Raw genomic sequence first — 11,363 nt, 5'->3', positions numbered from 1 at the left:
TTAAGGGAATGATGTGAAGTAATAGTGGCAGCACAAACAAACTCTGCCGGGAGGGGAACTGAAGGCACAGTGTTTAAAAAACTGAGGATAATATTCATCTGATTGGAAGGAGGTGGTGGGGCGTCTGGGTGCGTGGGGGGGTGGGCTTACAGCACAGGGCCATCTGTGGCCGAGGCCTGTTGAGTAACGCTCGCTGACTTAAAAAGTGGTCAGTCTTTCGAGCATCTGCAAGGCCAGGTTTGCCGAGCAGCCAGACAATAGATAAACCTGATTTGTTTTGCAGGAAAACTGTACTTCAGGAGCTTTGGCAGCACACTCTGAGCGCGTATGTATGTGTGTATGCATCTATGAGGGGGTAGGGGGAGGGGTTAGTCTTCGTCAAGCTGCTGAACATTTTCCCAGGTCCAACCCACGGCTTTGCTGAAACACCAGCCTGATATTAAAGCAGCAAATACACACAGGCCATGCACACACACGCACTCACGCACACACACTCGCACACATCCGGACAGTACCCAATCCGCAGACCTCACGCACTGGAAAACATGTTCCCACCCACGCAACATCTACAGTAAATAAGATTATTCAACTGAAGGCAAAAAAAAAAAATAAAAAAACAACACTCTGCCTCGACAGCCTATAAATCGTGACTATCTCCAGCAGTTCCAAAGTTCATCAGCATCGAGAGAGAAAGAGAGAGAGGGAAAGAGAGAGAGAGAAAAATGGCACTTCTCAGGAATGAAGGTACTTATAATTTATTGCAGTTTGCACACAATTTAAAAATTTCACCAACAGCACACCAAAAAGTACAAAACTAAACAGCCTCATAATTTACTTCCCTTGAGAAAATGAAACATACTATGATTGTCAAAGCTAAATGCCTAAATCCATAAAAAGAACAATGTCAACATACCAAAAAATCTCAAAAGGGAAGCAAATACATGTGAAGTCAATCTGCTTCTTTTTCAAAAAGCGATTGTCCTTTTTTTCTTTTTTTTTTTCTCTCGACAGATAGATATCGTTCGTTCTATTCTCTCCCGTCTCCTACGCACTAAATTTTGTCGTTGTTCTTCTTCACGCTGGGCGTTTCCAAGTTTCAAGTAAACTAAAGGTTTGTCTATTTTATGGACATGCTTCATACGCCATTTCACAGCTTCATTGCTATTGAACAGAAGTGAAATAAAATACATCCAGTAAACTCGCCAGTTCCAGTTCTCCCCCTCTGAGCATCAATAGGCTGTTAACAGTAGTTTAAGGCGGTCAAGTACAATAGTAGAAGCCAGCAAATAAAACAACAACGAAAAAAAAAACAACAAACAAAAAAAGAAAGAAAAAATGTCTCAGAAAAACAAAACCCCACAGTTGATATTTTTTTCTTTCACATTTTAGAGTGCAAAAGGTAAAAGTACCACCGTGCAAAAACGCCATGAGGAGCGCGCGCTGTTGGAAAGCTCAACCCTTTTCACTAGCTGTTGCACCAACCAAATCTATGCTGGGGAAGCTCAAGCCCCTGAGGGCCAGAGAGGCACGCGAGCCCTCCCTCCTCCTTTCTCCTCCCCTCCCCACCACCCTCCTGCCCACCGTCAGTTTGGAGCTCCGATGCCTCCTCACTCTGCAGCAGGCCCAGCGCTTCAGCACTGCGCTCAGCTCCATGACAACAGCGCTTTTCCAAATTTAGGTTTTCATTTGTGTTTGTTTTTTTTTTTTCTGTTTTTGCCTTTTTCTAAATAATCTGACAAAAAATGACTAGGTGAGCTTTTTCTTCTCAACTTCTTCACATTCGTTAAAAAAAATATGAAAACTGGATGTTAATTTATACAAAACAAAAAGATTTTAAAAGAATTAAATGAAATATGTTTTTTCAAATCACATACACAACGTTGGAACAAAAAAAGTCTTTCTACAGCACTGTAACCATTTTATTTTTCAATAATCTAGAATTTATAGATCTTGTATTAATGTAATAATGTCAATTAATTAAGAGTTAAAATTATAAAGGCATCTTTTCAGCATTAATCTAATTTTGTTAAGCTTTTAAAGGTGCAACCACGCATGCCAAACATTTTCTCCTGTCAAAGAGGAAGGATTATGCTTTGAGTACAAAAACATATTCACACACACACACACACACAAACACACACACACACACTCACGCACTCATACACACACACACACACACACACAGATTGGAGCTTTATGCTGTTTACCGACTCTTCAGCTTCTGCCACACACAGAAGATCTGATGAGCCCATCTTTACAGGAGCCGACACATTATCACAGCAAACTGAATCTTCATGGCCACAGAATTCGAAGCAAGTGCCAATTGAGCAGTTAAATAAATAAATTACAAACAAAAAAAGCTGACACTTTTCAAATGCTAGATGCGAGTAAACAGGATACTGAGACAGCAGTTGGAGACCAGCAGCGTGTGAGGAGGTGCTAAGCAGGAACCACACTAGCTTTGGAAAGATGTTCAGAGAGGTTAAAGCCTCTGCTGACACCCTGCCCCATATCGAACTCCTGCGTTTTACTACGAGCCTGCAGCTAGATCCCTTGGGCACAGACACACTGCAACCTAACATCAGTGCATTTACACCATCTTCACAGCCCAGCAGAACGTCTTAATAGGAGTCACTGTGGACTCTCTAGCGAGAGGAGAAAAAACAAAAAAAAACTACTGAGGAATCAAATGAGTTAATTAAAAAATACACTCTCCAATGCAAAACAACAACAAAAATAAGAGTAAGTTAAATAAAATTCATGCAATTTCTACAGCTGTAATATTAAAGTATATATATATTTTTTTAAACAGACAGGTGCCCTGACTGTAATGAATCGGTCAATTACAGTGTACAGTAATACAGCAATTCACATCTTCTTAAATATACATGTTGGACGTCATGCAAAAAACAGATCCCATTTCGAAAAACCAACACAAAGAAAAACTACAGAAATCTCTAGAAATGCAGCAAACGTAAACCCAATCTCAGTAGAAAACAAGTGTTGAGGGTCTGCAACTAAATTTAAGATGAAAGAATCATCAGTTCTATCATCAAATGATACAAAAATGTGTCAATTGATATGAAAAAGGAGGCTGTACATTGCATGAGTGCCGTTTTTGTCTTCTATCAGTCAAGTTTCCTATCACAAGTCAAAAAATAAATGTACAAGAGCCTAAATAACACAAGCTTGGAGCTTTTTGAGCAAACATCCTCGCAGGATTCAAAGGACTAACTTGTTAACACGCCGTGTCTGCGTGCGGCCACACTCACACACCAGGTATGATATTTGCAAAATAAAGGTATAGTAGTGCACGATATATACACATGCTCATAAATGAGCCTTATGTGTACAGGTAAATATAGGATCGTAGTACCCGTTTAGTGTATCAGTTTTGAACTTCCTCAGTGTATTACCTGAAATCTTCATATGTTTTTTTTTATGGCATGGATGTTCAATGAAATCCAGGAGTGTATAGAAGTGTATGTATATACACTGTCAAATCCAGATTCACACATTTCGTGTCAGAGGCGACAGCCATAGCCAGCACCCATGTTTTATAAAAAAACGGAAAGAAAAAAAAAATGAAAAAAACCCACAACTAAATAAACCAGAAAATAAAAATCAGTAGTAACATTTTTTTCATGTGCTAGTAAAGTGCAATTTAACAAGATAAGCAATGTACATAGAAGAAACATGACTGATGCAGACCTTTCCCACCATCTCCCTATCCACCTCTTTCCTTACCTCTCTGCCCTACAATGTCGCTCTCTTTCTCTTTCTCTCTCCCTCTCTTTCTTAACTTAAAAAGCAGTTTGAAAAGGGTTGTGATTTTAGCTTTCATTTCCACAGTTCTTGAGAACTATCCTCCAGCGCCCAGTCTCTGACAGTGGGCAGGTTGAGCGTCTCACTCTTGACAGACAGAGAGTTGACCAGTTCGCAGTGGAACTTTCGGATGTGCCGGTACAGGTCCCCTGACTGCGTGAAGCGCCGCTCGCACCACTTGCAGGCGTGCGGCTTCTCACGCGTGTGCACCACGGCATGCCGGCTCAGGTTGTGCGAGTACTGGAAGCTCTTACCGCACGTGGTGCACGTGTAGGGCTTCTCGCCCGAGTGGGTCCGCTCATGCCGCTTCAGCGTGTACATGCAGGAGAAGGTCTTGCCGCAGATGCTGCAGGTGGGCACGTTGACGTCGCCCGCCGGCTTGGAGCGCACGCCCTCCTGCTCGCGGAAGTGCGTGCTGAGGTGGATCTGCAGGATGTGCGGGCTGGGGAAGACCTTGTTGCATAAGGGACACATGAAGATCTGCGCGTGTGGTGCGCCCAACATGCTGGACACGTAGGGCAGCAGTGAGCTCTCCACGCTCGCCGCCTCCTGCCCACGATCGCCCTCGCTGCCCAACGCCTCGCTCTCGTCCTCAGCCGCCTTGCTGTCCCGCTCCAGCTCGCCGGCCAGAGAGGCTTCGCGAAGGGCCGAGAGGTGCGCCTCCAGCCCCAGCCGCCGCTGCTGGACTGTGTGAACACCATGGGTGCCGTTGGTGCTGGCTGGCTCCTTCAGGCCGCTGTGCTCCATCTCGTAGTCGCCGCTCGCCAGCTCGTCATCGTCTGAGCCTACGTCCTTCTCCACCTTCACTTGCACCAGAGCACTCTGCAGGCTGTCTGGGGTCACCGGGCCGCAGAAGTAAGGGTTCCCGCCGGCCACGGCATCCCCAGTGGGGCCGCTCAGGCCTGACTTCACCGACAGGTCCAGCACGCAGTCAGCATCAGCTGACACCCTGCGGGAAGGCACAGAGCGGCGGGACAGCGAGCCCGTGGAGCTGCTGGGGCTACCGGCAGGGGACTTGCCGGCATCGGGCCCACGCGGCTCCGCCTCTCTGGGGCTGGTGGCCGGAGATGCGGTGCGCTCAGACGCCAGGCGCATCCACATGCTGCCCGGCTCTTGCAAGCAGTCCCTCTTGCCCTCCAGCTCCTCGTCGTCACTGTGCAGCAGGTCGGCGGTGGCCGGCCGGCCAGTGCTGCCGCCCTCCGAAAAGCTCTCCACCTTGTCCGAGCAGCTGGACGCATCCTCCTCTCGCTTGGTGCTGTCAGCCTCGGCCGTGGCCTTCTGCTTCAGCTTCTTCTTGCACACCTTGACGATGTCGTACATATGGAGGTAGCTGGCGGCGGCCAGCACGTCCTCCACGGGCAGAGATTTGAACTGGAGCTTCCCCTCGTACATGAACTCGAGCAGAAGAGCGAAGGCCGGGGCAGTGACAATGTCACTGTTCAGATGAACAATGTCCCTTTTGTCCAGCTGGTCCTTGTAAAAGAGATGGAAGTACATGCTGCATGAAGCCAGCACCGCGCGATGGGCTCGGAACTGGGCATCGCCAACCAGAACAGTGGAGTCACAAAGGAATCCCTGATGCCTCTGCTCGCTCAGACACTGTAGCAAATGTCTGCTGTGGTCTGGAAACTCCATGCTGTCTTCATAACCTGCAACAGACCGCAGATGTTAGAGAGGCCCGGCAGAACAACAATTGTTTTGTTTGCAGCCCTGTATGGAACTTCTCTTTTCCCACCCGCTCAGTCCTGCTCTCTCTCTCTCCCGCTTGCTCGCTCTCTCCCCCAATGCACACAGACACACACTCGCTGGCTCTCACACACTAATTCTCTCTCCCTCCCCTCCCTCCCTCCATCCCTGTGGGAACACTAGAAAAATGTTCACCACAGAGCCGACATAAAAGGATTACAAAGATTCGAGTTCAAACAAATAAAGTCACAATATCTGCTATCCCCATTTTTCTTTGAAATCCTCTGTCTGCTAAGTGTATCCAGCTGTGTGTGCTTCATATTTAGTTTCATTAGTTAAGAGTTCTGTTTTTTTTTTTTACCTTCAAGTAAAACTTTAAATGGTTTAAGTTGAATAATTGTCACAACAAATAAAACAAAATAAAATGAAGAATAAAATTCATTCGAGATCTATGCTGATGTGCTGGGCTTGATGGCGTGCTGATAAAAGCTGAAGTCCCAATGCCACAGATGCCTGCACGCAAGTCACTTCGCTGCCTTCCCTCTTTGTGCTCCTGGAGCAGTTATTTTTAATAACCCACTTTGGCCAGGACGGTGCGTTTAGGTAACAGGCTTACAGGTACACAAACAGCTCAACAGCACAGTCACACTGCAGCAGCACTCCTAAGAATCCTAAGTACCGTGATCTTTAAGGTTACGACAAGCGAGGCAGCAGAACATCAGCGCAACTTTGAGAATAACAGAAGACAGCCAGCCACCAAACCAAACAATTTAGCTCAAAAACCCGCGAAAGATCAGCATAATGATGCAACAACTACTTAAAAATACAAAGTAATTCAAAGAGGAATATAAAGAAAAATGTTAAATCACACCTGTTACCCGCGGAGAGAGCTCCCGCCTCAAAAAATGCATGGGCACCATGTTCAACCAGCGCACTTAAATGAACTCATTTGAATCTTCATTTAAATCTGATTGGGATACCAAGCCAAACCCCCCCTTAAACAGTGCTCAGACCTTCGTTAATGAGGGGCTTACGGGGAGGGGGCAGACGTGGGACAACCAACCCCTAGCCAACCCCTAACCAACCCCTCCTTCTTTTCTCTCCCCTCCCCAAATCTTGCGAGAAATGGAACATCCTCCCCAAAGAGGCAGCCCACAGCAGATTTACAATACAATCACTTTAAGTGCCCTGTAGTCTACATCAATCCTAATCCTTAAGATGGCTAAAAATAAAGATTGCAGGACAGCTCGCAAGGTAGCAGCGATCAAATTAGGAGGCTCGGAGGACAGAGAGGGACAGAGAAGGAGGCTTATGAACATCTGATCCAGCTGACTGAGGCCATATGGCAGCTGCTGCCCAGATAAAGAGATTAAGACTAGGAGGAGTGCGATTACAGCTGTCTAGCCAATTCAGGCAGCTCAAATCTGCAAGTTCTAAATTAGTCACTACCAACAGAAAAAAAGGAGTTAAACTCACCAAGGGACAATTTAGTCATTTCACAACTTATCCAAGCTAATGATAATTATTTTTTTTACTTTCTAAAATGCATTTTGAAACGGAGCACTAGCGTATTTCTCAGTTGGTTTAGGTGATTACATATTTTTATTTATAGGGATTGAACATCTCTCCAGCTACAAGAAACTGCCAGACTCATAATTTTAAAGCAGAAAAGCAAAACTATTACGCAGCATATCAGAAGGCGAGAATTTAACCAAATGGAAAATATTCAATAAAACACATATTAAAAAGTTTTTTTGTCCACTAAATTCCTCAGAAATGCAGCACAAACAATGGCACAACTGTTACAGCTTGGCTACTGTTCGCCATTCACAGCAAAGCAAGTGAAACCAAAACCAACAAACAAACAGCTTAATGAAAAGCTCGCCTGGTAACCTCGTACTCACAACAAGAAGTGTCACTCGTCCTCAACCCAGTTACGCTACCCCGGCTTCACCTTCCACTCCTCCCGACTAATAACAGCCACAAAAGTGAAAAAAGGACTTAACGAAAGTCTAAAAGGCTCCCTATTCAGAACACATGGCTGTTGCCCGAACATCCCCCCAAAGAGTACAGTACCTGCGGTACGCATCAACTTGATTAAGTCCACTGTTGTGGTAGCGCCTGCTGCTGTAGTTCCCTTCGCAGAATCAATGAAGGGGTAGTAGGAGGAAGAGCAAGACAGCAAGAGAGAGAGAGCGAGAGGGAGGAAGGAAAAAAAAAAAATCAAACTGCGAGGGACAGATGCAAAGTGGAGGAGATGTTGGAGGGGAATGCGATGCCTCCTCCTGCACACAGATCCGCACACACACTAACTCCCAGTCTGTGCGGTAGAAGAAAAGACTGGGGGATGGCAGCCTGTCAGCTGCTCTGACATCATGTTCAGATGGAAATGCTACCTCCAGCTGTGCTCCTTTTAGTGCCATATGCTACTCCTCTACACTCTTGCCACCAGCCTCTCCTTTATACAACTTTGTTTCTCTTTCTCTCGCTTTAAAAAAAAAGGGGGGGTAGTAAGGAACTGTTGAGAGGTGATTCTGTAGAAACCTGGCCAACACCCCCCCCCCTTCTTTACTTGTAATCTCCCAGCAAAGGAGAACTTTAGAAAATAGGTCTGTGTGAAAGCCGACACTTTTTTTCTAACCTAGTTTCCTGCACAGAGAATTTAAATACCCTCAAGTTTTTTTTCCTCTCTTTCTCTCTTGCTGCTCTCCTTCCAGTAACCATAAACAAAGGCCAGCACAGCGCATTTGCAACTGACAGATCCACGCAGCTGATATTGTTTTCGACTTCTTTATGGTTCACTGGCCGCACCATTACTGTCATTCATTTTACTAACCCTTTGGACCACTGACGAGTAAAATAATGGACAATGGGGACAATCCTATAGACATCACGAGTAGGGCTTAAACAAAAAACACTTTGTTCCTTAATGGGACTACTTAAGACTTAGCCCTGGTTATTTCTTTATCATTAGTTTCACCTGTGTCTACTCTATCGTTCATCTAACCGTACAAGCAAAATGGTCTTTCTCCACTATCATACTATGCAAAGTTAGAAGAAAAAGCTCAGCTGCAAATTCTTAGAAACACCTTTTAGCGTAGTGTTAGACTGCGAGCGTCCACATTTCGCACATTTTTTGACACTCTTTGACACTAACCTCGTTTGCTGGCAGTTAAAAATAATCAGAAGCTAGTTATAGCATCTGTCCAGTCTAGAGGAAACAAATGAGGAGTATAAATATCAACTTTAGACGCAAACCCACCAATTTCAGAGCTGAAAAAGCCTACTCTAATAAAGCCTACTCTAATAAAGCCTACTCTAATAAAGTACATTGTCAATGATATTAAAATATGAAGAGCATTTTTTCCCAATGCAGCTGGCAAGTGTAACCCAAGAGCCACGAAACACCCCACAGCTGCTTCATTCACACTTCAACAGCCTGCCCAAGTGAAACTTGTGTACACATCACGCTTGTGCCCCACGAAGCCAAAGCTACGAGCAGTGCTAAGTTAACCTAGCTACTTTTAGTTCTCTCTGAAGTTAAACAGACACGGTTCAGCAGCAGCTAAGTGACCTGAAGCGGCGAAAATTCAGAACTGTGTGGTCAGAGCAGCCCGAGAGTCGCTTAGGTACTTACAGGCGAGAAACGGCGGCTGGGCTCTTCACTCCTACACAGCCTTCAGCGGTGTGGAGCAACACTACCCAGCACAGCAGTGCCGAGCGTCTGTGTTTGTTTCTGCTGCTGACCCCGCGCAGTGAGGAAAGCTAGCTAATGGCTAACAAAAAAAAGTCACCGATCTACCTGCAGGGTTTCATTTCTGTAGCAGCAGGCCCCGTTTCAACGGTCAGTCGCGCGACGCAACGGTCGGTCTCGAGCAAGTGTTGTACGTGTGAAGTCAACAGCCGTTAAAAAGAAAAAAAAACAAAAACAAAACGGCTCGTTACTTTTCCCACCACACCGATTCAGCCCCAGCTCAGCTCAGCTCAGCCCCCTAAACATCTCCTTAAAGAGCACCTCGCATTAAAGCCCACTTACAGACAACGAGGTCCAGCTCCTTCCCCGCTTCCTCGGTCAAATCTTCTCGAAAACAAAAAAAAAAACAAACTGCGTTGACTTTCAACGGCTCTCCATAACAGCCCGCCGTGGCAGAGAGACGCAGCGGCGGAGAGAGAGCGAGAGAGAGAGAGAGAGAGAGAGAAGAGCTGCGGCGGCAGCCAGATGTTTCCGAGCTGTTGCTACTCAACTCTCCAGCGAAGAGGAAGCGGTTGAGTGGCAGCGCGAAAGCCAATGGAAGAGGCGCTAAGGGCGGCGGAGGCAAATTGGAAGCAGCCGCTGAGGGGGAGAGAGGGAGGGATGAGTCTGCTCGGCGTAGGTTGACACCAGGCAACAGTGAGAAAGCAGAAAAAAAACAGAAAGGGCCGAGCGGACTGGTTCCTAGAACAGACTGGCGCAGAGCACGGAGAGGGGGACCGCGCACAGATACCTGGGTACTGTAGTCAAAGCAGTGCCGAGAACAAGAACAAGAGCAGGTGCAGCGGCCAAGTTTACACTGATCCTGAAGAGCTGACTGGATGTGGGAGGGAAAGCCTAAATTAGCCCAGGAACAGCGGAGAGGCTGGACAGGACCGTCTCAGCCTGTGAAATGAGAGGACATGTCCTCCAAGAAAGTAGGTGCACGCGCTTAATCGGTTATTTACTTCATGAATGAACGCATTAACTAAAATTACGTTATGAATTGTGAAATCATGTAAGCTGCTTAGAATGGAAAGTGGGCGTCACGAAAATAAATAAATAAATAGAAAATTAATGTTTTGCTAGTCTTTTTCTTTCTATGTATTATTTTAATTAATATTTAATATAATTTATTTTTTAATTATTATTTTATTTTATTGTTCTGAATTTTGAATGTAATGCAGTTACTTTCAAGTAACTATTTCCTTACCAGTGTCAACAATTATACTAAATAATTGCATATTTTTAATAAATGTTTAGAGTTATTATTACATGTTCCATATAAGTGTGGAAGGTAAGATTATTATGTTTGAGATGTGTGAATAATTCATGAAACAGATTATTATTATTATTATTATTATTATTATTATTATTATTATTATTATTATTATCTACTTTGGCCAATCAGAAATTTTATCTTTTTTTTAATTTAGAAAGTGTGCTTTGTTCAGAAATTGTTGTTACCCATTAAAGCATAAAACATTTTCAGTATTTATTTTTTATGTATAATTATATATGTAAATAAAAAGTTTATTTAAGTAAACTTCCCTCCTCTTTCTCTCCTAACAGGCTGCTTTGGCCATAGAAACAAACAAATAAAACACTATTGCAAGCTCAACTAAATGGAAAAATGCAGTATAGAAGAATGTCCCATTACAAATCACAACGTGTCTTCAGTTCTTTCATCTTCCTGCAGCATAGAGGCCTCAGAGCCAGTGCAGTGTGACTAACTATGGGGAACACATAATCAGGTGAGTGCAAAGGCCCCACAGATGCGTAACGCCAAGTTTAGTCAGGACCTGATGAATACAGTCACTTGTTCTTCGTAGTTGGCTGCGAAAGCCCAACCCGCCCCACATCGTCATGGCCCCACATTCAGTGTGCCTCTTTCGCCCCAGTAAATTAATTGGCGTTACTAATACATTTCAAAACAAACCACTGTCCTCCCAGGTCTGGAATCTTGACCTAATAGCATTATTATTTAGTGCGAAGAATGGCCTCCTCATTAAGCTGATGTGGTGAATGTGTCGGTGCGTGAGCCATTACATGTGGGGGACAGTTTAAAGCACACTGCATTCTTTCTATTGTCGCCGCAGCGCTGCTCAACAATCTGGTCCTT

General features: G+C 44.9%; 1 protein-coding gene across 5 annotated transcripts; it reads right to left on the bottom strand.

The window, feature by feature from the left end:
* Nucleotides 1-739: 739 nt before the first annotated feature.
* On the bottom strand, nucleotides 740-10,115 carry zbtb18 (zinc finger and BTB domain containing 18). Of its 5 annotated transcripts, none has more exons than XM_036573852.1 (2): nucleotides 9,548-10,115; nucleotides 740-5,474 (listed from the first exon to the last, which is right to left on the bottom strand). In XM_036573852.1, the coding sequence occupies exon 2, from the start codon at nucleotides 5,458-5,460 to the stop codon at nucleotides 3,841-3,843; it is 1,620 nt and encodes a 539-aa protein (XP_036429745.1). In that variant the 5' UTR covers nucleotides 5,461-5,474; nucleotides 9,548-10,115; the 3' UTR covers nucleotides 740-3,840. The 5 variants fall into 5 exon arrangements, with proteins under 5 accessions (XP_036429745.1, XP_036429743.1, XP_036429744.1 ...); XM_036573850.1 differs by lacking the exon at nucleotides 9,548-10,115 and adding an exon at nucleotides 9,314-9,541; XM_036573851.1 differs by lacking the exon at nucleotides 9,548-10,115 and adding an exon at nucleotides 9,149-9,293.
* Between the last annotated feature and the right edge of the window lie 1,248 nt (nucleotides 10,116-11,363).

Source organism: Colossoma macropomum, unplaced genomic scaffold (assembly GCF_904425465.1).
Source record: "Colossoma macropomum unplaced genomic scaffold, Colossoma_macropomum, whole genome shotgun sequence".
In the NCBI taxonomy this organism is placed as follows: Eukaryota; Metazoa; Chordata; class Actinopteri; order Characiformes; family Serrasalmidae; genus Colossoma; species Colossoma macropomum.
Note: the sequence above shows the minus strand (reverse complement) of the source record. Positions and strands in the feature narration are given on the sequence as shown.

Bases quoted from the DNA above. Each gene is read 5' to 3' on its own strand.
- zbtb18 (XM_036573848.1), bottom strand. From the start codon at position 6,431: ATGGTGCCCATGCATTTTTTGAGGCGGGAGCTCTCTCCGCGGGTAACA. The intron at 5,475-6,382 runs GTGTGATTTAAC...GGTCTGTTGCAG, and splicing joins GCTCTCTCCGCGGGTAACAG to GTTATGAAGACAGCATGGAG.